Source organism: Pan troglodytes, chromosome 18 (genome assembly GCF_028858775.2).
Source record: "Pan troglodytes isolate AG18354 chromosome 18, NHGRI_mPanTro3-v2.0_pri, whole genome shotgun sequence".
Taxonomy (NCBI): domain Eukaryota; kingdom Metazoa; phylum Chordata; class Mammalia; order Primates; family Hominidae; genus Pan; species Pan troglodytes.
In genome coordinates this window covers 19857557-19885125 of record NC_072416.2, presented here as the reverse complement: position 1 = coordinate 19885125, position 27569 = coordinate 19857557, and the positions used below count along the sequence as shown (strand labels likewise).

Genomic DNA, 27569 nt, shown 5'->3' with positions numbered 1-27569 from the left:
AGAATATGGTATAAAGAGCTTGGACTTGAGAGTCATTCCTAGGTTCTAACCCCAGCTCAGCCTCTTACTGGTTCTGCAGCACTAGGCCAGTTACTTTTCTGCCTCAGCCTCAGTTTTCCTGGCTGTGAACTGGTCATAATTTGCCTTACAGTGTTGTCGTGACGGTGAAAACATGAGTTACAAAGAGTTAAGGCCGGTGAAGTACCTGGCACCTAATACGTGCTTCATAAATGGCAGTTATTGCTTTATTTGAAGAAAAGGAAACTTTTAGCAACGTATTCCTAGAAATTACCTCAATTAGAAGGAGACATCTTGCTAGAATACTAACTAGGATTTTAGGTTAAATTATGCAGTCATATATTAAAAGATCCACCTTTTGGGAAATATCCATTGACTGGTGACCTGGCAGAAGGAAACCTCAGGCTCATTTCTCTGCAAGGTCCTGGCCTCTTTGAGTAAGTCCGATAGACATAATCAAGATGACAGTGTATATTATTTAAAAGGTGATTATATTAAAGCATTTTTTGGTGAAAAAAAAGTCTTGGAACAAATAAATACCTATTTGGTATGGGAACTGCAGTCTCTTCTTCTCTCTCACACACACCCATGCATATTGTCCCTTCAACATTCGTGCCATTTGTTGTGTTTAATTATAGGGGAAGTGCAATCCTCTCCAAAGTTGCCTGCTAGTTAATTGCTGACGTTTCATTCTCTGAACATTTACTGAGAATAAGCTCTGCCCCATGCCTAGTGGAGGAAACCCCCGTGACATTTGAGTACTGTAGACAGGTTTGACCTATTCCAATTCAACAAGAGAGACAGAAACAAGGGAGAAAAAGAGCAATGCAGATCATCTGGGTATCTTCTTTGTCCTCCAAAGCCTCAGTTCTTCCCTTTGTACAATGAGCACAGCTGGATTTAATGGGCTCCAGGTTCTTTGCTGCTCTTTGAGGCTGAAACTCAGGGGAGGTAAAGAAATTCTTTTGCTTGTTCTGAACCCCAGTGGGCTGATACAGAGCTGCTTGTACACCCTCCCCTTTCTAGGTGAGATGGTTCCAGCGTGAATGGGGACGCTCCAGTGCTTGAAACTCACAGGCATCACGTGGTTAAGCTAGAAATAGAAAATAAGTCATGTCTGGGTTTGGAGGACTCCCTGACTATTCTGGTTATGTTTGGAACAGAGCATTTATGAGAGGCTGAACTGAATGGATGGGATCATAGCTTCCATTCCATGGAAGGCAGGGTCGTCCAGCTTTCCTGATGGGAATGTGTTTGTTGGGCAGGGGTGGGGTTGGGGTGATAAGCTTCTTGGGGAGTGGGCTAAATAAGCCATTCTTAAAGCCCTTCCCCTGAGAATAGAGCAGGCTGGCTGTCCCGCCGAACAAAGAGCCTGGACGTCTTGAACCACTGCAGTGATGGGAAGATTTTGCCATCCAGACAATGGGAACTCTATCGCCATGTCTAGCTGAGGACAGGGGGTTGGTGTCTGGCTTCATGAGGTCCCAACAGGTCTGTTTGATGGGCAGGTTAACAACATAGGCACTAGAACCAGGTCCTTCTTCCTGGCTGGGGGATCTTGGGTGAGTTATTAGTTAATCTGAGCCTTGACTATTCCATCTATAAAAACAAGACCCAGAATAGTACCTAATTTTGTGTGTGTGTGTGTGTGTGTGGGGCAGAGTCTCACTCTGTCACCTAGGCTGGAGTGCAGTGGTGCGATCTTGGCTCACTACACCCTCCATCTTCCGGGTTCAAGCAATTCTCCTGCCTCAGCCTCCTGAGGAGCTGAGATTACAGGCATGTGCCACCATGCCCGGCTAATTTTTGTATTTTTAGAAGAAATGGTGTTTCACCATATTGGCCAGGCTGGTCTCGAACTTCTGACCTAAAGTGAGCTGCCTGCTTTGGCCTCCCACAGTGCTGGGATTACAGGTGTGAGCCACCGTACCCGGCTGGGCTTCCTTCACTGATATCCACCTGTTCTCCAGGAATCACCTCCTCCCTGGCAGTTACAACTGGGTGAAAAAGAATTTAAAATCCTCATTCTTTTACAGGGGAGCAGAAGACGAAAGAGTGTGTCTTTCCCTTTGTCTCCCACTATACCCTCTGTGTAGCTCCATCATAGCAATTGTTTTAGACGGTTAAAATAAAAACAATTTGGAGAGTGGTGGGAGGAGGAAGAGGCAATGATTTATTTGGCATTTGCCGTGTACTTGACTCCCATTGTCTCACTAATTCCTCATAACGACTATATCATGTACATACTGTTACTGTATTATTATCCTCATTTTATAAATGAGGAAACTGAATTACATAGATTAAATAAATTGCTTGAGATCCCACCTAGTAGTTGCCAAAACCCTGGGCCCCTAATCCCTATGAAACGCTTCCCTGTGCTAATTATTGTCATCTCTGACACGCGGCTAGCTTGTGCGCTCCTTAGGTTGGGTGCATTTTTTTTTTTTTCTTTTGAGACAGAGTCTCGCTCTGTCACACAGGTGGGAGTGCTGTGGTGCGACCTTGGCTCACTGCAACCTCCACCTCTCGGATCCAAGTGATTCTCCTGCCTCAGCCTCCCAAGTAGCTGGGACTACAGGCATGTACCATTACACCTGGCTAATTTTTGTATTTTTAATAGAGACAGGGTTTCACCACGTTGGCCAGGCTGGTCTCAAACTCCTGACTCAAATGATCCGCCCACCTCGGCCTCCCAAAGTGCTGGGATTACAGGTGTGAGCCACCACACCTGGCCTGGTTGGGTGCATTTCTTGTTCATTCGTCATTTGGTCCCTTTTTTTTTTTTTTGAAACAGAGTTTTGCTCTTGTTGCTCATGCTGGAATACAATGGCACAATCTCGGCTCACTGCAACCTCCGCCTCCCAGGTTCAAGCGATTCTCCTGCCTCAGCTTTCTAAGTAGCTGGGATTACAGGTGCAAGCCATGATGCCCAGCTAATATTTGTGTTTTCAGTGGAGATGGGGTTTCACCATCTTGGTCAGGCCAGTCTTGAACTCCTGACCTCAAGTGATCCTCCTGCCTTGGCCTCTCAAAGTGTTGGGATTATAGGCGTGAGCCACTGTGCCCAGCCAGGTCCCTATTCTTTAACAGAAAAGACAAGTCACCAAATCTGTTTTAGGCCCTTCAGATGCAGCTGTGAGCAAAAGAGACATCACCCATCCTCTTGAGCACTGGCTTCTAGTTTGAGTGGCTGATACCCTGAAGAAGGGTCTGGAAGGACACAACCTGCAAGCTTGGCTGGCTGTGGTTGGCCTACCTCTGTCCTCTTAGGTCGGGGTTTCTCAGCCCCACGCTATAGATGTTTGGGGCTGGATAAAGGATCAGCTGACCTGTGCATTGTAGGATATGGAGCGCCATCCCTGTCTCTACCCTCTAGGTGCCAGTACACGCTCCCTTTCAAGTTATGACAAATAAACGTGTCTCTAGACAGTGTCAAATGTTCCCTGGGGGACAAAACCACCCCCCTGGTTGAGAACCACTGCCACCAGGTCGTGAAAGCACAGTGGGATGGGCCCCTCTAAGCCCTAGGGCAACACTGGCTGTGATCCACAGTCCCACTTCCTTCTCTGTAAAGTGGTTTGATACACAGGTCAGGGTTTATTAACAGTATAGGCTCTGACACAAGCAAAAACACTCAGTGATTAATGCTAATGGTAATGGTGGTGCAGTGATGACCGTCCCTTTTCAACATTGCCACCTCCCCCTGCACATACATCGTAGGGACACCAGTGGCTCCAGCCGTTCAAGTCTGGGTCTTTGCCTGTGGTGCCCCCAGGGCATGGTAGTGAAAGGCCCGGCTCCTGAAGCCACCTTTATCTGAAGCATGGAAATGTGGTTCCAGGCTGCCTGTCCCAACAGCAGACCCATCCACCTGGCCAGTGGGGATTGATCTGATGGGCACGAGGGCCCAGGAGCATGTTCTGGGCCTCTCTGGATCATGGACTGCTCTTGAGCACTGAACTTGACCAGCCTTATCACATCTGACTGTATTTCCCTTTTTGTAATTCACCAGAGAGCCTTGTAAATCAGCAGCCACTTGCAATTCCTGCTTTGTGGTGGCTGTAAGACTCAGAGCAACTTGTTTTTCCAGACCTCTCGTCTAATCTTTTCTGTGTGTGTGTGTGTGTGTGTGTGTGTGTTTTAAATGTTATCTTGAACAAGAAACAGCTAAAATTTTATTTTTTTTTTGCATTGCAACAGGGTTTTTGCCCAGGGGTCTGTTGGATGGGCCGGTTAACAATACAGGCACTAAAGCCAGGTCCCTCTTGGCTGGGGGATTTTGGGTGAGTTATTAGCTAATCTTAGCTTTGAATTTTCCATCTATAAAACAAGACCCAGAATAGTATGTACTTCATAGAGATGTTGTGAGGATTAATTAATGCTTATAATGCTTCTAAATGGGCTTAAAGCACTACCTAGTCCATAGTAAGTGCCTAAGAAATGTTATTATAGGATTTGAAGTTGCACGGATTGGAACTTGAATCTTGGTCTCTGCCCCTTACCTGCTGTGTGACGTTAACAAGTGTCTCTACCTCTCTGAGCCTGTGTCTGCCTTATATTAATAACTGTGGTTGTTGCAGGTTGAGCCACCAATGTGTCCTAGTTGGTCTGGGATATGCCTGATTTTTAGTGCTGAACGTCCCATATCCTCAGTCCCAGGCAAGCTGGGATGCTTGGTCACACTGGTTATGGGGTTGAAATAAACCATAGCACCTAGCACATTGTAGGTGTGAGTAAATGGAAACATGCCAGAAGTAGTCTGTCCCATTTGGTTATGTGTGGGAGGTGGTGGGGGGATGTTTTAGCTGCTCATTTGTTTCAGCCTACAAATACTCATGCCATTTTCCTCAGCCATAGAACTCTTGCAAATTGATGTTTTCTAACCTAGATTGATTTTTTTTTGTCCTTCTATTTTAGACAGAAAAAAGATTTTTTTTTGACTTTCATGTTACAAGATATCACCTCTTGTTTTTTTTTTCTGTCTGTAATAATACTGAGGGTTGAATAATTAGTATGGCATGGTAGTAGCAACATAATGTATAATGTCTTAGACCGTGTAGGTTATATCATGATCCCTAAAAATGGGGAATAGGAATTATTTGAGACTTATTTTGAAAATCTTCAGTGTGCTGATTCACTGAGTTGGTTTTCAGAAGTACCTTTGGATCTGATTATGTAAAAGCCAAATATTATAATCTAGGGAGTAGGACTGAAGGCTGATCCTGATGAAGATTCCAATCAATCTACACAGGAACTTTGGCAGTGACTCCCTGTTGCTCTTTGGATAAGACTCAAGCTCCTTCCTAGCACCCAAAGGGACTCCCTGACCTGGTGGCCCCTACACCAAATCCTACCACTTTATCATATGCTACTCACCTTCTCAATGTTGATTCTAGATTCAGACTTCCTTTCTTTGTGTCCTCAAAATTATGAGTGCCTTCCCACCACAGAGCCTTTATTCATGCTTCTCCTTCTGCCTAAAATGCTTGTCCTCTCCTCTACCTTGGACAAGTTGATTCTCACTCATTCTTTGGCAGCCAGTTTAATTCTCCCTTTCTGAAAGAACCTTTCTGATCTTCTCTCCTGGATGAAGTTCCTGTGTTTTCTGTCCCTACCTTCTCCCCTTTGGCAGCATTTATCACAAATCTAACTAAATCACCAATTTTGCGATCAGTTGTTTGATATAAGATGATGGAATCAATACTGCCTGTAGCTATCTTGTTAAAGATACCTTATGTGTCCATTGAAAAGGAGACAGTTGTTGAATTTTATAGGTATTACGAGAGGCTGGAGAATAGTGTTCACGAGCAGTGTTCTCAAGCTGGATCTCCTGAATTTGGTCAAATTCTAACTCCGACACTGTGCAGCTGTGTGACTTTGGGCACATGGCATAACCTCTCTGAACCCAGGTCCCTCATCTGTAAATAGAGGCTAATAGGAGTCCATTCCTTGAGGGCAGTTGTCAGAATTAAGTGAGTAAAATATGTCAGTGCCTGGCACATACTGTATGTTGGTGTTGATGGTAACAACCATTATTATGAGTTCTACAGCTAGTAAAAATAATAGTATTCATCATCTTGAGAAATTCCGCCAGCTGGCTTAAAAGCGTGTTGCTAGAGAGAATGAAACACGTGTACTACATGGTAACTTTGTTTTATTCACAAGTTTTGTGGCTGTAGAATTGTCTGAAGCCTCAGTTTCCTCATCTATAAAATGGGGCCAGCATTATCTTCCCCACAGAGTTGGTGTGAGCCTTCAAAAAGCAGCCTCTCAAGCCTAGGTTGAGGCACATAGTAGGTGCCTGATGAACGTCAGTGGCCCGAGCACTGTAGACGCTGATTACTGGTTTCTCAGACGCCACAACTTGGGATGCCAGAGCTTTTGCTTGGGATCTGAGAAGCTGGACTGTGAATATGGATTCCAACAACAGCCCTTCAGAGAGCATTCTGCTTCTCTGTGATTTAAAACGAAACAAAACAGGAAATAATATTGGATGATCCAAGGTGCTGGTTTTATATGGCCGCTAATGAGATAGCAGGGCAAGTAACTGGAGAATGTATTGCTAACAGGCACAATAAATATAGCTATGATTATATATTAGCAGCCCTCAAATGGCCCATAATGCAGTGAGTACATGTGAGGTCAAGAACGTGTTAGAAAACAGATGTTTGTTGTTAGTCCTTACAGACCACACTTTTTAAAAGAAATACGTATTTGATGATTATTATGATCAGACATTGTTGTAAGTGCTTTACAGATATTCAGTGAATCCTAATAACAGGCCTGGGAAGTAGGTATATGTCATTATTATTCCTACTTCGCATATGAGGAAACTGAGGCACCAAGATCTCAAGTAATTTGCTCAAGTTCAAACGGAAAATAATTGAGCCGGCATTTGTACACAGAGACTCTGGTACAAGTTTCCATGTTCTTAGCCACTATTCTATGCTGAAGTCACACGGAAGAAGATAATGGAAACGGATAATTGAATGCAAAATACCCACTTTCTCTTAAAAATGGGCCAGACCAGCTGTCCTTGGTCCTGAATTCGACAGGCCTTTCCATTAATGGAACTTGTACTTGAACGTTAGCATTGGGAGAGTTGTAGTCCTCACACTGATGGAAGCTATCTAATGTATTCTGTCTGCCATTGACACTGTGCCCCTCTAACACCCTTTCCCCTAAACTGATTTTCTTTTACCATGTTGGAATGTGAGTAGTTTACTGTACCTGCTGAAAGCAAGGTCTTAATTAGCCTTAATTTTTGAAGTCTGCAGCTGTAAACTGTGTTGAAAAGATTGAAAAGATTAGTGCACTAGTAATAAGATAATTGTCCCTGAGAAATGCTGTTAGCATGTAAACACAGTTAGCATGTGAAATCAGAACAACTGTAATATTTCCCTCGTTTGGTGTTTAAAGATGCTCCTGCGTGAATAATTATAACTAAATGCAAAGTGCAGAGATGGGATGCTGCATGTTTTTCCTGTTATTCTTTCCTGCTTCTATCCCAGCTCAGAAATAAAACTCTGCTTAGTGGAATCTTGTCTGAAGCTAGCCTCCCCTCCCCCGCAGCCTTTGAAATTAGTACCAAGAGTGGGGCAACTTAGAACAGAGGGAATTCCAAAATTAGGGATACTCGGCAAACAAAATCTACAGATCCCATAGCAACTGTTTTTGGGGGGATGTTGAATGAAAGAGACCACACATGCATACCTGTATGTGCATGTGGATGCTCACATATGTGTGTGTACACACATGCATATTCACACACATACACTCACTCTCTCTTTCTTTCTCTCTGTCTTTTAATAAACAGAGCTGGAGAAAACTAGCCATGGCTGTACACAGCAGAAGCAGATGTGATAAACCTCATTTTACCTTTTTAGACCTAGAAAGGTTGCAGTAAAATATGCTGCACCTGCCACCACATGAGGTCCTTCCTTCCTTCTGTGGAGTTTTTGCATCCTTTGATAAGTTGGAACATACTTTAATTTTATGAAATTAGTATGTATAGTACCTTCCTAACAGACCATAGCTCATCAGATATGCTGCATATCCTATAAAGACTAACCTTTCTGCTTCCTCATCTCAGACATTAGCCAATCAGTAGGTTGAGCTTGTCTCCTTCTGCTGTGTCATTTATACCCCAAACTCTTCTTTATAGGGAGGACTTGCCTTGACTTACAGTCAGGAAAACATCCTACAGCTCAGAAGTTGGCTGAGTTCTCAGCATACATCTCTCAGATTCCACCTATAACATGAATTGGGTTTCTGTTGATTTTGGTTCAGCAAGAATTTACCAAGTGCTTTCTATGTGGCAGTCTTAGGACTTCATTAAGCATAAAAACAAAGAAGATAGTCCCTGGTCCTGGGGAAGTGGGACAAGTTGTCAAAAGTATGTAGCAGGGGCTGATGAGAAGACAGGACTCTCACCCCTATCCATGGGAGTCAACTTTGCTCTCTGCCTTGTATTCCTGGGTGTGCGTTCATAGGTGCTTCTTGAGTTAAATTATTCTTGGACTTTGCAGCCATGTTACTTTACAAGCAGTCTATGGTTCATATCCCGTCCTTCTCTCTAACCTCAGGTCCTCCAGCTGAAAGTGCTGGGCTTAGCTTAGGATCCACTAAACCAGAGATTACAAACACCAATGCCCACAGCAGCCACACTGGCAGCCGTAAGTGAAGGACATGTGTCTGGGGCGGGGACTGTGGCAAGCAGGAGGGCCTGTGACCCTTCTAAGAGAGATAGCTGCTTCCCAGTGCCAGAAAGGCAGTCCCTTAGGAAAATGCTGGGTTTGTGTAGCTAGGTCTTCTGATTTTTCCAAAAAATGCCAGAACTTTGCAGTTTTATGGGAAACCTCCTGAATATGAAGTATTGGCATCCTATGTAGGTTTTTGTTGTTCTTTTTAAAACATTGTGCAGGCTGAACAAACTATGCCTGAGCTGAATACTGCTTGTAGATTCCAGTTTCTGTTGGCCACCTCTGCAGTCAGCCCATGAAGATCGTGTTCTCAAAGTGCTGGCTAAACAGAGGCCACTGCTGAGTCACTAGGGTTGCTTCCCACCACTTCATGAACGTGTTCAGTGTGAGACCACACACTTTACCTTGCATCTTGTTTCTCCAGCTCTTTCTCATCCTGCCCTCCCCGCAGATGTCTCAATGAAGTCCCTGGGAAAGTAACACTTACTCTCCTGAATACAGCCTACAGTTCCACCAAGTGTGGCAGGCATGTGAGCGAGGGTCCCCCAACCCCGCCCCACCGCAGAAAGCGTAGAAATGAAAGCGAATCGTTGTAAGCTTTGGATCCGCCAAATGGGACTTAGCACAGCGTCGTCTCCTGCGTGTTGATTATCAACTTGCTTGGGGGATCTCAGGCTCTTGCCTGACCTTGGCATGAGGTCTGGCAAATTTGGCTTTCTGGGTGTAGAATTGATCGTTTCAGAAACAAAGCCATTGAGACAGAGTTGAGGAGAGTCCTCTATTCACGGATGAAAGGAGCTCATTGTACAAAATTGGTGTGTCCTGGACCCTCTTCCTCTGGCCCCCTCCTGTTGTTCCCTTCCCCCACAGCTGGGGCTTTGTAAGGGTCTCGCAGGATGTTCTATCCCAGGCCATACTTTCTTCCCATCTTCCTGTCTCTGAGGCTGCCCTGAACAGAAGGAGAGCTGGGCTTGGAGCCCCTGTGCACGTTTTTGGCTCCTCGGGCCAACTCTGTTGTCGTGGGTGATGAGAGCACTTCCTTCCGAGAGAGCTAGGAGAAAAACAGCCAGGCTGTTCACAGGCAGCTGCCCAAGGCGGCTGTGCAGGAAGAGAAAACAGTGGGTGCTAAGAACCTCTTCCTGTTCTGCCTTCTGCACGGGCACCTCCCTTCTGGGTCACGGCCCTGAAAAGTCAAGACTGTTGAGCTAGAGGAAGATGGTCCTGTGTGTATTAACCTCAGTGCTCAACTTACTGATGGATTATTTGAGTTTTTCTGTTTCTGCTGTGAAGTCACGGGATCCCGAATTTTTCTTCTTGAGGTTGGCGGGTGAGGGTTGGAGTCATGTTCATGGGGTAACATGGTACCTTCCTTTGTAGGGGAGGGGTAAGGTATGGTGGTGAACAGATAGGGAGGTCATAAACTTAGATGCTTTCAGGGCTCAGCCCAGGTGGGCAGGGTGGGGTTGTGGCAAACGGAAGGGGATGTGCCTGCCTTAAGTGGACCTGCCTACCCAGTGGGTCAGATCTTTCCACATTTCACGAAAAGCCACAAATCAGAATACCATGATTTCACCCTAAATTTTAAATGCTGGCACCTAATTTTAAAAAATGTATTGTTCAAAAATTAGCCGGGCTTAGTAGCATGTGCCTGTAATCCCAGCTCCTCAGGAGGCTGAGGCAGGAGAATCGCTTGAACCCGGGAGGTGGAGGTTGCAGTGAGCCAAGATCACGCCACTGCACTCTAGCTTGCGTGACAAGCAAAACTCCATCTAAAAAAAAAAAAAAAAAAAAAGAAGTATTTTTGTGCACCATGCAGATCACACCATACCACATCCAAGCATTTTGGTTACCTTTTTTTCTTTTTTTTTTAAACTTCTCTGAAGATATTAAGGTTAAATGGGCCTGGCTCTGTGGCTTTCAACCAAGTCTTTGAAACTCTCTGAGCCTCAGTTTCCTCCTATATAAATTAGGAACAGTACTACAGGGTATTCATAATCGAGGAACAAGGAAATACGTAACGTCATCAAGAGAAAAAGCAAACTGGGCACACTGACTCTTGCCAGCAATTCCAGCAATTCGGGAGGCCAAGGCAGTAGGATCACTTGAGACCAGGAGTTCAAGACCAGCCTGGGCAACATAGGAAGACCCCATCTCTACAAAAAATGAAATATTAGCCAGGCGTGGTGGCACAGGCCTGTAGTCCCAGCTACTTGGGAGGGTAAGGTGGAAGGATTGCTTGAGCCCAGAAGTTCAAGGCTGTGGTGAGCCATGATTACATCACTGCACTCCAATCTGGGCAGCAGAGCAAGACCCTGTCGTTTTTATTTTTAAAGTAAAAACCAAAAAAAAAAAAAAATCTATCTTTCCAGTCTTTATGGCCTTCTGGGAACAGCCACTTCGTGAGGATAGAATGTGGGTTTATTGAAGTAATGCTCATAAATGGTGAATTATGGTATCTCATAAGGACTTAACCAATGTTAGCGGTCTACTGGGCACTGTCATCAAGGCCGTCATCATCATTGTCACTATCGTTTCATTAAGAAATATTAGAGGAGGTTGAGGGGACAGGCTGCAGGCAGAGTCCCTCCCCTGCTGAAGCTTTCTGACTCCATCCTGACTCTAAATGTAGAAGGCCCATCCGTCCCCTGCAGGGCCACCTTCCAGCCAGGTGTTCTCATCATCTCTCTTCTGTCCTAGGAAGGCAGCTCTACATCCTGAGCTGTAGCCTGGGACTGCAAAGCTCTCCACTCCCCACCTCCTGGGATCGTTTTTTCCGCCCCCCGTGGTTTGTGTCGGCAGTTCTGTGTGGCCTCTTGGAGTCATTCCAGACGCGAAGCACTGCTGAATCACAGTTTTCCTGTATCTTCGACAATAGATGTCCTGGTCAGAGGCTCTTGTGAAGGAGCAAAAGAGGAGGAAGTGAAGAAAAGCAGGGAGGGATGTGCATAGAAATTTATTTTGGCAAAATGGGATGAACTCCAGATTTGGTATCAAAAAACTGACGTTCTACACTGAATTTTAATCCAAACTGTGTGTGGCCCTTAGGAAATAGGCCTTTCCTCCTGGATCTCCCATGCCTCACCAAACAGTGATGGGTTTGATTCAGGTCAGGGACGGACATCTAGGGAAACTGGAATCTATTAATAATATCTGCTCCTCGGGCCGTATTGAGAATTTGAGGCCAGGTGGACTGCTTAGTAACAGCTGCCTCGGGCAACTTATTGTGAATTCGCTGCATAACTGGTCTACACCTCTAAGTGCTTTTCTTGAACTCACGATTTTGGATTCTGGAGCTCAAATATGAACTATTTTCCTGTGGAACAGAGATCTCACCCAGCAGTCCCAGAAGTCACATAGTATCATTGGAACTCCAGACAATGTCTGTGGGACACTTGGCAGTATTGGTTCCAGTTGGGCCACCTGCCATCTTGGTGACCACAGCAAGTGGGTGCAAAATTGATAGGTGCTGCGGCCTGTGCCTGGAAAAAGCTAATTATCGGGATGAATTATAGATGTGGCGTGTGTTCCCAGCTCCAGGAGGATGTGTGTTCAAACACAGCCTGGGTGGCCACCTTTAGAAAGATTTGCAGCATGGTAGGATTTAGCCAGCACTTCCTGTCTGGGCCATGTCGGGTAAAGGCTGCCTTCTTGGCACGTGGCAGGTCTTGTTTATGGTCTGAGATGCCTCTGAGCTGTGAAAAGCAAAACACTGTAAAGTGTCGCCAATTGTCTTCTAAGAGGAACTAACATTGGTGGCCCACCCACTCTGTCAGGACTGAGCCGGGCTCTGGTGGAACATCTCAGTCAGTGCTCCACAATGAGTGTGAGAGGATCATGGTGATTATTATTACCATTAACCACTGGAGAAAGCAAAGTAGTCAACCTGAAGACTCGCAGCAAGGAAATGAGAACATCTAGTATGAGGAGCATCTGATCCAATTCAGTGCTCCTTATGGCTTCTTAGTGCCAGATGCTGATAGAACCAGGAACTGTGGTTTAATGATTCCAGTTCAAGATGTGGTTGTTCCACTGGGAAGCAGGGTAGCTTAGTGGTCCAAAAGGATGCCCTGTTTCAAATCCTGGCTTCACCACCCACTAATGAATGAGTTTGAAAAAATTACTTCTCCTTTGAGCCTCAATTACACCATCTGTAAAATGGGGCTTTTGATGCCTGCCTCCTGGAGTTGTTGTAAGGTTGGTTTGTTTGTTTTAAGACACGGTCCCAGTCTGTCACCCAGGCTGGAGTGCAGTGGCACGATCTTGGCTCATTGCAGCCTCTGCCCCCAGGGTTCAAGCTGTTCTTGTGCCTCAGCCTCCCGGGTAGCTGGGACTACAGGTATGCACCAACACGCCCAGCTAAGTTTTATATTTTTAGTAGAGATGGGGTTTCACCATATTGGTCAGGCCAGTCTCGACCTCCTGACCGCAAGTGATCCGCCAGCCTTGGCCTCCACGGATTACAGGCGTGAGCCACAACACCCAGCCAGTTGTAAGACTTAAATAAGATAGTATTTACAAACCCCTTACAGTAATACCTGGCATTCAGTGTGAGAACAGTGTTAGCTGGTATTTTGATTATTGTCAATATTGACTAGCTATGTGACCTTAGGCAATTTGCATTAATATGGGGGTGATAAATTCTGTTGCTTGTAGTAGCCAGGCCAGCTACTCAGTCTGGAGCTGTTTTCTTGCAAGAATACACATCCAGTGTTGCTAAATCTTCTGTTCTTAAAGGAGACGTGAGAAATCTAGATTTGCATGTGAAGTATCCTGGTTTTAAAACATTGGCAATGATTTCAAGTATTTCATCAAGGCTGCAGGCCAGAAAAAAAAAAAAAAGAGCAAACCAGCTTGAAGCATCCACAGGCCACCAGTTGGGCATTCTTGTCTTAACACTCTGTAGCTCAAGCCTCTAATCTTTTCAGGTAGGTTTCTTCAAAACCTTCTAATTCTAAGATGGTAATTCTGTGTACTTTTTAAAGAATTACAAAACCTCTTGAGGCACACACAGAACAAAGTATTAAATACAGGACTTTAGATTTTTGATAACCATTTGTGCTCAAGGATACACATACCAAGCTGGAGAAGCATTAAGATAATTCCCAAGTTTCCATGAGTCTGTGGTTTCTCTATCTTCCAAGGCTGTGGGTGATGAATTGCCATCTCCAAGGGCCTAAGCTTCATTTTAAGGTTCTACTGCTCATTTCTGGGGCCTGGGCTAAAAAAATATTGAATGAAAGTAGGATAGCAGAAAGACCAGCTTTTTAAGCTTTTAATACAAAAGAGAGAAAGAGAGCGCGCAATACACCCAGTTTTAACTGCCAACGTTTCTGTAAAACATTGAGAATCCCCTTGTTCTCTCTGTGGGGTTTCTGTTTTCTCCCCTGAGCCCTATTTGAAGGTGAGTTCACATTTTCCAACAAGGTGAGGGCTGTGTGATTCTGGCCTGCATTCACATTCCAAATGCAGTCTTTTTTAGAGAACAAGGACACCTCTGTATCACTGGCATCCCTCCCTCATCACCCCACGCCGCCTGCCCTGCACGTGCCCAGCCTTCGTCTTAGGAGCCAGTGTGAAATCCCATGGGGACATCTGAAGAGAAAGCCCCGTTATGCAACACCTTGGTTGCTGCAATGAGACCCTAAGAAGAAGGAGTTGAAAAAGAGTCCCACTTCCCTGAGGAGGAAATGCTGGAAAGTGGAGGGTGGTAGCCAGGTTTTTTAGGGCAAGGCAAATCTCTTCACCAAAGTGGGGAGAAGGGAACACTTTGCACCCGTCCTGGAAATTTCTTGGGGGTGCAGAGCGTGAACACCAACGCTCTTAAGAGTTTCACGCATGCATCCAACACTTGATGGCTGGCTGGGGATCAGAGGCAGGAATCGTATTCTTTGTCAGTTTGGAAGCTTTTTCAGTCTTGCATTACACATGGTAGAGTTTAGGTATCATGTAGAGTCTCTCCGGTTCAGCGTACGTAAGAATCCCCCAAGGGTGTTTCATAAAAATGTAGATTCCTTGGACCCTTGCCCAGAGATTCTGATTCAGTAAGTTCATACTTTTGATTAACACCAGGATATTGGTTAAAGGACTAGTTTCTGGCAACTTACAAACTTGCTTACTGCTCCTGGCTCCATTCCTGATTAGCCCTGTGTTTTTGAGCAAATTATTCTCTGAGAGTATCAGTTATCTGATCTATAAAATGGGGATCATGATACCTCCCTTGGCAGCGTTGCAGGAATTTCGTGTGCTTGGCATAAAGTAAGCATTCAAAACGAATTAGCTAAATTTGCTCATTTCACTGCCGTCACGTGACATAGGTTGCACTCGTATCTACGGTAACTTGCAGTTCAGAAGACTTGTGGTTTAGTAGGGTTGAGTATAGAGGGATATGTCTCAGCCTTTGTAAGCCTGGAGGAAGAAATCAAAGAGAAGATCATTTTTGAGGTTGTAACTATGTACAGTATTTATTTTTATTTAATGTTCACGACAGCTCATGATGTCAGTGGTATGCTGTGTTCAAGACAAAGAGGAGACTATCTTAGGGTTTCCTGGGGCAGTCTGGGTTTATACCTGTTAAGCTTGTATAATTATTAATAGTGTCCCTTACAAAAAGGTCCCAGAAAATCTGTTTTCCACTTTGTTACAGTAGCTCTGTTGGCAAGTATAATCCTACCTGTTTACGTGGGGGTCAGTGAGAAAAATAAAGCTCACAGAAGCTAAGGACTTTGCCCAAGGTCGCAAGTGGTGCTAGGTGGTTGTTATGGACTGAATTGTACCCCCACCCTAATTTCATGTGTTGAAACCCTTCCTCCCCCAATACCTCAAAATGTGACTATTTGGAGATAAGGCCTTTACCGAGGTGATTGCATTAAATTAATGGGGCCCTCATCCAATCTGACTGGTTTGTTTATAAGAAAAGGAAATTTGAGCCAGGCCTGGTGGCTCATGCCTTTAATCCCAGCCCTTTGGGAGGGTGAGGCAGGCAGATCACCTGAGGTCAGGAGTTCGAGACCAGCCTGGCCAACACGGCAAAAGCCCATCTCTACTAAAAATACAAAAATTAGCCTGGCATGATGGTGCACAGCTGTAATCCCGGCACTTTGGGAGGCTGAAGCAGGTGGATCACTTGAGGTCAGGAGTTCAAGACCAGCCTGGCTAACATGGTGAAACCCCATCTCTACTAAAAATATTCTAAAAAATTAGCTGGGTGTGGTGGCAACCACTTGTAATCCCAGCTACTCGGGAGGCTGAGGCAGGGGAATCGCTTGAACCCAGGAGGCGGAGGTTGCAGTGAGCTTGGATTGTGCCACTGCACTGCAGTCTGGGCCACAGAATGAGACTCCATTTCTGCCCCCCCAAAAAGAAGAGGAAATTTTGACACATAGATACCAGGGATGCATAGAGAAAAGGCTGTGTGAGGAAACAGTGAGAAGGCCACCATCTCTACAGGCTAGGAGGAGAATCAGACCTCAGAAGCCAGACCTGCAGACACCTTGACCTTGGACTTTCAACCTCCAGAACTGTGAAAGGATAAATCTCTGTTGTTTAAGCCACCTCACCTGTGTATTATTATAGCAGCCCTAGCAAATGAATACAGTGGTTATGTATGGTTTGAACTCTGGGGCGACCCCTAAACCTGCCCTCTTTTCCCACTGAACAATTCATCTTTGTCCTGCACTACTAGGCCTGCAGCTAAGTGACAGTGTCCCTTTAGGTTTCTGGCTGGTCATTCAGACTTGGCTAGAGCTGGACATTCTCCAGCAGGCTCGAGTCATGAGTGAGTTTTCATTCGCTGTGATCTGCAATCCCAAGAAGAGTTTCTTAGATTTTCCAAGTTATCTGGTGGTTGGATGATGAGTGACAGTGAGACACCATCTTTTGATGGTGGAAGATTCCCAGTTCTGGCCTTAATTAGAGGGCTCTTGGCGGAGAGAAAGCACCAAGCCAGCCTTCTGAAGTGTTCCCTGGGAGCGTCTGTGGAAGAAGGTAGCATGTAAATGTCCATTGTCTATGTTGTTGATTTGGTGGGCTTCACGGAGATACCTGGCTCTGAAGGCGTGAGTTCCAGTGTCATTATCTCTACACCAATGTCATTGCCTAACACCAAAGAACAAGCACTGTCTTCTGAATGTCCTCAAAGCAAAGGAAGAGAACATGCTTTCCAATGGCTGAGGCTTAGCTCAGGGCTCAGAATCCGCCAGGAGAGCCAGATAGGTTTGATGTATGTGTGGAATGATAACGAACAAAGTCCTCCTCCTCTCTCTACTTTCTTTGTTGGGGCTTAATTGCTTGTTAAAATTAAGCCTTTGGCCTTGAGCCTGGCTTCTTGGTCTTACAAGCAAGACTTTTGAGGTGTAGACAAGTTTCATTGCTCTAAGACCTGTAATCAGGCTCCTGCCTCTTATTTAAACAGTTACCTTTGGGAATAGCAGTGTACACAGAGTCACTTTAAACTCATTTCTGTCTCCCTCGTGGTGCCTGCCACGCATAGAGCTAGCTACTGAATCGGAACTTAGTAAACACGTGTGGATTAATTTAGCTAACTTTACACGGTTCCTTGCTGTGGCAAAGTGACTGTTTTGTTTCTAGTCATGATATGTGTGCTAATTTCTATCAACCATGTCCACTACCTTTTAAAAAAAGACAGATGGTAAAAAAAAAAGATTACGGTATTTGTTAAGGTGGTACTGCTTATTTGCTATGAGTATTCTTGATTTTGATAGACACTATCCAAAAATTGTAGGATTATTTTGCCTAAAGTAATAATATATTTTCCAGCAGAGCTCTTGTGAAAGAGTGGAACCCAGTGTACTCCAGTGTAAGATGCTGGGATCAAATCCAGGCTTTCAACAGCATCTGTGTGACTCGGACAGGTTACCAGTCTCTCTGGTCATCAGTTTCTCCATCTCTATACTAATGATAGTGATAATGATAGTATCTACCTCTTAGGGTTATTACAGGGAGGGGTAAACGAAATGATACACGCATAGAAGTTAAGCCCAGTGCCTGGAACATAGTGAGAACTTAACAAATGTCATTTATTGCTAGTATTCAACTGTTCAGAACCTCAGTCAAGTAATATGCCCATAGGACAAAGTTAAGAATAAACCAAAGGAATGAAAACTGTATGTATTTTCAGGCAAAAGGATTCTGAGTAATCATTTCCTGTCATGTTGTGTTGGTATCTAAATAATAAATTCAGAAGGACTGGTATATTGGGCACACAGGATTGAAGGCTAATTCAGAGGCATGCAAGATCCTGATGGTCACTTATTTCCTTGCTTGATGTAATAATAGAGCTAGCACACAGGGCCTGGCACCTAGGAGGCCCTCTATAAATGATCGCTGTTAGCTGTAGTAATTTCAGGTTCCTGGGATGCATTTGTAGACTTAGAGAAAGAGCATGTATTATTTAGGTTCTGAGTCTGTGAGTGTTTGTGACAACACTTTTTGATCTATCGAGGTCAGTGTTTAGAAAGTATATCAGTTACTGCCACAATAATGCTGTATAACAAATGACTTCAAAACTCAGTGGCTTGAAACAACAAGCATATATTTTCTCTGTGTTGGCAGGGGGTGGGCTGATCTAGGCTGGGCGTGGCTGCACGCTGTAGATTGTGTACAGGTTTGTTTCACGTGTCTGGCATCCTCCTTGGACCAGCAAGGTACTGGGGACATGATCTCTTGTGGCAATGGCAAAAACACAGTAGGCCACACTTGATCACCTAAGCATATTTCAAGCTTCTGCTTATGCCACATCTACTAACCTCCCATTGGGCAAAGCAGTCAAATGGGCAAACCCAAGCTTAAGGGCTGGAGAAGCACACAGTAAAGAACTGTCGAGTCACATGACCAGAGGGCATGGATCTGGGAGCTGTGACGAATGAGGGCCACCAATTCAGTGCACCTGGTTCCCCATTTGACTTCCCCAACTGAGCCATTGCAATAGATGATAGGAAAGGGCTTTCCTTGTTGTAGGCGGTTCCATGGTTACTGGTACCGGCATTAAGATTCTAAAAGCACTCCACTGTAGCATGCACGCACATTGCAAATTCCCCTTTGGTCTCCAGGAGGCTTTCCTCTGATGGACAGGAATTTACTCTACTGTAAACCAAAGAGTCCCAATTTAGACAGATAGGATGGATTAGGCAGACAGCATCATTGACCTGGTTCCACTTCGTTAGCCTTTCCAATTAAGGAGGATGTTGCTGAAAGCGAGACCTCACAGATATATAGTCATACCTTGAATCCTCTGGACTGAGGCTCTTTAGGGAGAGTCTTCCATTTCCAGTGCGCGCAGAGGGAGGAGAGCATAATGATGCTGGCAAGTGAAACCCAAGTATTAATGATGTGGCCCCTTGTGAGGACTTTATCTTCTTCCCGGTTAGTTAATGAAGATGCTAAATAGATAGCATTTGTGCTTTTGCTTTCCAGAATCTTCTTAATCTTGGATCCCTGACCATGCACTGATAAGGTCTCTGATTTTGGAACATCAAATAGAGAGCTGATGCTTCACTGTGTCTAGAGATCAGGCTTTTGATTTTGTCAACACAGTTGACAGATTTCCTGTGACTTCCCAAGGAAAGTCTTGTCCATTGGAGCTGCTTTTAGGGGTCAGGATGGCATTCTCCCCTCTTCAACCTCTTGGAGATTCTAAGCAATGAAGCATTAAGTCTCAGACAATAGCCAAATGGTCTGTGAAGTACAGCTTAATTAATCTGGGCATGCACCCAACACCCCAGTCTGGTGCTTTGCTAGCACTTGGCTTGGAGATTGAGGCTAATTTTGAGGCTGAGATGCAGCTTCTTATCTTATAATCAAAATCGAGGTGGTAAGATCTGAATGGACAGACAGACAGACACAGACTACTCTGACCTGAACAGCAGATGTTGCATGCTCTCGCCCACTAAGCACGTACCAGGTCTGACTCATGCTGCCACCCACAGACCAGGAGGATGGTCTTGCTTCCCAAAGACAAAAATGGGTCCTGCCCCAACACAGGGAAACAGGAAGTACAGAGTAGACTCCTTCTGCATGCGAGTGATACAAAACCTGCCTGATCAAAAGAAAGTTGCTCTGTGAATGTCGGGTTTTACCAATCCTAGCTGCCACTTCTTCACCCCTGGGAAGGAATCAGTAAGGATTTGAAGAGACAGGCCCAAAACAGCTCCTTCATGACTTCCCCAGATTCCTTTATAGGTCAAGGCTGCAATGTGGGGAGACGGGGAGAACATGTTCCCCTCCATGTTTTCTTGGGTATGAGGAAGACTCAATGCCTGGGGGAATGTGAGAATTAGAGTGGGATGTTCTCTTGGCAGTTTCCTTTCAGTTACACCAATGGAGAATTACTGGGAGTTGGACTCAGAATTGGAGTTGGGGGACGACGAATTCCTCTTCCTAAAGGACAGAGCTGAGCAGGGCTCACCATATTTCTGAGATCGTGCCTCTTACACTCCTCAGAATTGGGCATCATTACAAAGATACCGTAGAACAGTCATCAAGACAGTGAATGGCAGCTCACCTAGAGAAGGGGTTTAGAAAGTTCCAATTTCCCTGCATTTCCTTCTTGCTCACAGTATGGGACAATGGGCTGGTGCTAATTTGCATGGCTTCCTAAAACCCCGTGGTGGAAAATCTGCTAAGACAAAGCAAAGCTTCAAACTGGATGTGTACTTCAGGGCCCTAAAATCATGCCCATTCTCTATCAGAGGAAGCTTGAGGTTGTTTTTCCCAGAATTATAAATCCAAGATGATTAAGTTCAGAGCAGACGTGGTATAGACAGAAATAGCCTTCATGTGCTGGGTTTCCTGTTTTCTTTGGAAACCACTCACTGGACACCACCAACTCCTCCCATCAGTCTTTTCCTCCTCCTGTACCCTCCCTGTCTCTCCTCCAACCCAAAGGGTTCATGCTTAATGACCCGAGACAGTACCACCAAGCATTCCCAGTCAATCGGCTTTTGTAGAGAGTGAATGAATAGGACATTTCTCTGGCCTTCTCTATCCTAAAAAAAGACCTTCCCCAGACCATGGAATGTGCTCCTCAAACCAGAAATTAAGCTGCTCGCTCTCATTCCTTCCCTTGTTCTTTCCAAGATCAGACACAAATTGATGATGGCCTTGTTCCTAGTCAGGACTTTATATTCTTTCTGGTTTATTCCTAATCCTCTTACGGAGCCAAACTCTCCTTATAGAGGGTTTGGATACACGTTGAGCTCTTTGGCAAGGGTGCCTTGTTTCTTTTTTCTTTACATTTTGTTGTTTTGTGTGATCTCCATGTGGGCATTTCCTTCATAAAAACTTGAGTCTCTTTCATCACTTGTGCGTGAGAGGAAGTGTTGGGGCGGCCTGCAGACTGGGCCAAGCTGTCCTGATGTCTCTGTAGAATGGAGGACACAGGTTGGGCTGCCCTCCCCGTGGGGTGGCTTGACCACTGGGGAAATCAAGCTTTGTTTGAAAATGATGCTGGGAGCTTGGCGTGGTGGCTCATGCTTATAATCCCAGCACTTTGGGTGGCCGAAGTGGGAGGATCATTGAGGCCAAAGTGTTGGAGAACAGCCTGGGAAACATAGCAAGACCCCATCTCTACAAAAATAAATTTTTTTAAAAAGCCTGGCATGATAGTGCATGCCTGTAGTCATAGCTACTTGGGAGGCTGAGGTGGGAGGATCACTTGAGCCCTGGAGGTCGAGGCTGCAGTGAGTGAGCTATGATCATGCCACTGCTCTCCAGCCTGGGCAACAAAGCGAGACCCTGTCTCTTAAAAAAAAAAAAAAAAAAAGGAAAGAAAGAAAATGATGCTGGGGTAGTAAGTTAACTTTTTTTCACTCCTCACGTGCATTTTCTCCTTTCATCCCACAGGATCCACACCCAAGTCCGCTCATCACCCTGGAGACTCAGGTAAGTATCTTTCCTGTCTTGGCCACTTATCTCAGCCTTGGTATTCCAGCTCTCGAGGGGACTTGTCCCGTGGCTCTGAAAGGCTGGACAGGCCCATGGCTGCCCCTTGTCCCATTTGGATGTGTGTGTGCCTGCACATGTATGTATACACACTGGCATATAGTGTACATGTGTGTGCAATGGTGTGGGTGTGCATGGGCGCACATTCGCACCCAGGTGTCCGATGCCCCTCCCACCTGTGGCAAGAACCATAATCATTTCTTTTGAGTTTTCGTCTGTCCTTTGCTCCTGCCCAACCATCATGCGGAGGTTCATGCAAAGGAGAGAGGAGACAGGAGAGCCATGAAGTGGGAAGATGCTACTCTTTGATGCCTGAACTTGGAGGACTTTTATTCCTTGGCAGTGAGGGCAGCATATGGAAGGAAGTTGCATCCTTTCATCTGCTTGTGTGTTAGGCCATTCTGAGGAATTGTGATTGCAGTGGCGTTTCCGTGTGGGGAGGAGGATGACCAGCGGGTCTTGTAAGGGAGGGCGCAGCCCTGACTCTGCTTTCTGCCTTCCTGGGAGCTAGGACAGTGCAGCACCTTGAGTATAGGCCTTGGAGTTCAGCAGAGCCAGGTGGAATTCCACCTCTGTGTCTTCTAACCCTGCAGTGTTAATGGGGCCACATAATGTCTAAGCCAGTGTCTTCCCATCTGAAACGTCATCCCAGTGATAGTGCCCACCTTGCAGAGTTGTGGTTGAGGGTCACAGGAAATGATGTTTATAAAGTCCGGGGTACGTGCTAAGTGCTTGTGAGTGGTAGCGTTTTTTTTGAGACCAAGTCTCTGTTGCCCAGGCTGGAGTGCAGTGGCACGATCTCGGCTTACTGCAAGCTCTGCCTCCCGGGTTCACGCCATTCTTCTGTCTCAGACTCCCCAGCAGCTGGGACTACAGGCGCACGCTGCCACGCCCGGCTAATTTTTTAATATTTTTTCTAGAGACGGGGTTTCACCGTGTTAGCCAGGATGGTCTTGATCTCCTGACCTTGTGATCCGCCCACCTTGGCCTCCCAAAGTGCTGGGATTACAGGCATGAGCCACTGCGTCCGGCAAGTGGTAGCTTTTTAAACTAATAGAACTGTTACCTTTCCTGCTGGATCTGAAGGGGACGTTTCTTATCTTTGGATTAATCATTTCCTTAGCTCTTTGGGTTTGGCTGACAGTAAAGAGAGAAGATAGACAGGACAGGCCTCATTCAGAGCCCCACAGTGAATAGCTTGCAAGTGTCAGACACAGTCAAACCTGTTCGAACCTTTCAAGCTGAATGACAGCTCAGCGATTTCAAGGGTTTCTGGAGTGGACTGGAAAAGACCACCTGCTCCCCTGGCCTTTGCCTCCTCCACCTTGGGTCCTTGCCCTCTCCTTGGCATCTCTGCTTGGGTTCTCCTAAGAGGAATGAGGAGACCTTCCTTGCTTCCTCCCTGATGGGGAAGGCCAGCAGATCTTCACAGTTTCCTTGTGCTTTTCTGTCCTTGCATTCTCTGGCACACAGGTATAGCCACGGGGGCCCCAGGGCTGACCAGGCGCCAGGGCCGGCAGGGAAGTATAGAAGGTGCAGCTTTGAGGAGGAAAAGGATTCGGTTTCCTCTGCCTGTTTGGCTGTCCTCTGGCTTGGTTTTGTCTGTCCTTATCACCTTGACCACATTTGCCTTATGTAAATTTCATCTATTCTATAAAGTCACCTAAAAATACATTTTTCCTTAACATAACTCACTTTGCTTTCAGAAATAGACTTACCTTAATCTAATGGTTCTAAACCAGGGGGTGGTTTTGATTCCCAGTGGTTATTTGGCAACGTCTGAAGACATTTGGTGGTGGTCTCATCTGGTTGGGGGGTTTACAACTGGCATCTAGTAGGTGGAGACCCAGGTTGCTGTTAAATATCCTACAACACACAGGCCAGCTCCCCACTGGAAAGAATTATCTGGTCCTGGGCCTGGCACGGTGGCTAACGCCTGTATCCCAGCACTTTGGGGGGCTGAGGTAGGCAGATCACTTGAGGCTAGGAGTTCGAGACCAGCCTGGCCAACATGGTGAAACCCCATCTCTACTGGAAAAAAATACAAAACATAGCCAGGCATGGTAGTATGTGCCTGTAATCCCAGCTACTTGGGAGGCTGAGGCAGGAGAATCACATGGACCCAGGAGGTAGAGGCTGCAGTGAGCCAAGATTGAGCTACTGCACTCCAGCCTGGGTGACAGAGTGAGACTCGGTCTCAAAAAAGAATGATCCAGCCCTAAATACTAATGGTGTTGAGATTGAGAAACACTGTCTCAAGCAATAATACTCATGGAACCACAAGTTTGAAGGGCTAGTTATATATTTTTTTGCACAACATTAAAATAAATATTAAACTGTGAAAATATTGTTCCTGTAGGCACCCTCTGATGTCACCTAAACTTCCTATCAGAGATGTATGTGCTACCCTTTGGGAAACATGTCTCTACCCAGTCTACCCCATGGACTATGAGAGAACTTCCAGGGTGTGTTTTTAAAATGATGGTCCTTCTTTTCCTTATCCTTCCCCAGAAGGATACCCTATTAAACTTATGAAAACCCATGGGCAAACATCTGTGTCCGGAACTCTGGAAGTCAAATCTTATCTCCTGGGAGTGGAACAGCAGAATCCCTGGATGGTTCTGTCTTTGACGTTCCTGTATCCTTCACTCTGGACACCACCCCATCAGCCCTTCAAAACCCTCATGGGAAAGAGGAGTTGTAGACCAGTGGCTTTGGCCAGCACCTGAGGCTTCCAGCAGCAGCTCCTTACACAGTGGCGACTCTTAAAGTCCAATCTGTTAGCCCAAGGGACCTGAACCTCCATCTGCAACCAACAATGGCACAAGGTAGACTCTCAGCATTTGTGCTATGCCATTGGGGAAGGGCTTCAATTTGTCTGCAAACATTGCTCCATCAGTCTCATTTGGTTCCCTGTCTTTGGGGAGCCTGGGAATATTGTTCTCGCTCCCCGAGTTCTGATTTTCCATGTTAAAGAGATGTTGGAACCCAACCAAAGTGCAAATGTTTCTTTGTGACTGTTGGCACAAGCCCGTGGCCAGATCTGACTTTGTGCTGGCCTCAGCCCATTGTGAGGTGAATGATGGGATCCTGTTCAGCTGCCTGCAGGCAGGTCAGACAAGGGGGTCAGGTCCCTTTCTGGCAGGAAGTAGTGCCTCAAATGTTACCCATATGCCATGAACAAGATGGCAGATGTGGCCAAGCTTGGAAGAATTAACTCTGCAGAGGTTAGGTGACAGATGTACCCTGAGCCCTGGGTCAGTTCCCACTTTTCTCCCTGTGCACTTGGCTTCTAAGGACAGCATCGCCTGCTCCGTCTTGAGCCCAGCTGTCACAGGTTAGCCTGCCTGTTAGATTTCACTGAGAGCTGTGTCCTTGCACAATGCATCAGCCGCTTTGCTTGTCCAAGACCTGGCCTGCATTAGAACACGGCTGTGCGGGGGCCCTTTCCTTCACGCATCCCTCTCTCCCTCGTGTGAATTGCAAGGGTCCTCAGCCATCGCTTGGTTAATCTGTCCCTGTGCAGCTGTTCTGAGTTGGGGGAGATGGATTGATTGGCTGCTGAGGACTCCTCTAATGCTCTTTACCATTAGCACAGCAGAGCTTTGCATCTGTTGGCATCAGCAGGACTCTCTGCTTAACGGCCAGATTAATAGAATGAGGAAGCCGAGGAAGGTTTAAATCCCCGGTGTCAGCTTCCCCACTCAGCAGGCTGCCCCTGGGGAGGCACCAAGGAAGGCCTGACTTGCAGTGGTGAATGCTCCTCTGGTCTCCAGATGGTGATTGCCAGCGAATCAGGTGACCTAGAAATGAAAAAAAAAAAATAAAAAAGGAGTTCAGTGAGTGGCTGGGTGGCATTATTCTTATCCTCATTCTTACTAACATTTACCATTTGCCAAGAACTGACTTCTCTCATTTTATCCTCAAATGCCATAGTTACACAGGTGTTTGTGTGATACCCGATTTCCACATGAGGTACCTAAGGGTCAGAGAGGCTAAGTAACTTGCCCAGGGTCACACAGGAAGCAGATAGTGTTGATGCACATTAGACTCAGGGTTGCATGACATCAGAATCTTATCTTCTCAACTGCTTTCCTATTTTGCAAGAAAATAAAGTTGCCTTGACTAGTAGAAAGATTTGCTAACATTCAGGCAAAGCTGGAGAAATGGGCTTGGTATATGCAATCCAACGTCCATAGATAGACAGACGGACAGATAGACAGTGCTTAGCACAACTATCCACAGATGTACTTAGATATATGGGTAGAGAGATGCATGATGGGTAGATGGATAGAAAGATTCAATGCTTTGCGCAGTGAGTTATCTTTGACAGTTTGTCAGAGGACTTGGGGGTAAAATGGTTTAAGCAATGGACCCGAATGAAAATTTATTTTAAAAGAACAAAAGCAAAACATGTCCCTGCGCATCAGTAGTGTTTTGATACATTGGAATCCTTATTACTTTATTCTTTCTTTCTCATCGATCCCCAAGACAGTTGATCGTTTCTGAATCCACTCCAACTGGCAGGGTCTCTTGCCATTTAATTCTAGTGTCTCTGCCTCCTCCTGCCCTCACTCCCCCCACCCTCAACAGACTCTCTGTCAATTAGCTAATAGCCGCCACTCAAACACTGAGATACGTTGGGAGATATAATAAAGGAGCTCTTTTGCAGAGTCGAGATTTGTCAATCTGGGTATTTGTGAACTGAGCTAGAGTTAGATGGAAGCAGGTCTTCGTTTATGCTGAGATCCCCCTCAGGACCTGGAGATCAAAGGCATCAGGAGGAAAACTCCCAACTTCTGGGTTTTCAAAACCAACCAGATACTTGAATTTCTTTGATCAGCTAACTTGGGGTAGAGGGAAGGGAATGACATTCACATGATTTAAAGATGATGCTGGGGCCATGATGATTGTGAACAGGGCTCCTGTAGCAAATGAGTAGTGATATGAATGGAAGTTAATACTTGAGAAATTGTATCTATGTAAAGGGATTCATCTATGTCCTTATTCCGTAAATCACTATTGGGCCATGTGGAGACAAGGCCTTGTGCTAACTGTGAAAGATACAGCAGAGAAAAACAGAAGTTTCCTTGCCTAGAAAGCATCCATTCTAGGAGAGTCAGATGAAAAAGGTACAAATAGATATTAATAAATGCATCCGTAACTTCAGATAGTAATAAGTGGATGGAAATAAGACAAACATGTTTGTAAGAGAGTGACTGGGTAGAGTGGAGGTGGTTGTAAAATCTCCCAGGTAGTGGGGGAATCTGAGCTGGAGAGATGAGGTTTGAGCTTCTGAGCCCAGGAGGTGAGATGTGCTGAAGAGCTTACTGTTAAAAGTTAACCTTGCAAAAAGACCCAATGACAGAGTTCTGAATTTTTTGCATAGTATGTCTGGGTTCCTATAAAAATAATGCCAGTTATTCTTAGATTCAATTAAGGCATTTGCTCCTTCAGTGCTTTTGTGTCATTATAATGTCAAGATGAATAAAGAATTACTTTATCAGGCAGGGGAGAAAGAAAAGGACTAAGGAGGTAGGAGAGAAGGAGAGAGGCTTAAATTCAGGGCCATCCAGTCAAACTAATGTCTGATGTGAGCATTTGGCAGGCTGAAGGAACTTTAGATCTTAGCAATGTTATGCTGAGCTGGGGGCTGATGTCTGAAATTTGGCTAATAGCTAATTAGCTGACTGATGTTCAGCTGAACTTAAACTTAAGTATAAGCCAGTAGTTCTCAACTAGGTCAATTTTAACCCCAAGGAGACATCTGACAATCACCTGAGACTTTTTCCTTTTCTTTTTGAGAGAGTCTTGCTCTGTCACTCTGTCAACCAGGCTGGAAGTACAGTGACTCCATCTCGGTTCACTGCAGCTTCAACCTCCTGGGCTCCC

General features: G+C 45.5%; 1 protein-coding gene across 2 annotated transcripts in view; it reads left to right on the top strand.

Moving 5' to 3' along the window:
- XYLT1 (xylosyltransferase 1) overlaps positions 1-27569 on the top strand; it is a 367139-nt gene that overhangs the window by 91959 nt on the left and 247611 nt on the right. Inside the window, exon 2 of one of the 2 annotated variants that reach the window (XM_009430383.5) lies at positions 21579-21617. Within the exon in view, the coding sequence (XP_009428658.3) occupies positions 21579-21617 (39 nt within the window). 2 annotated transcript variants of the gene reach the window in all.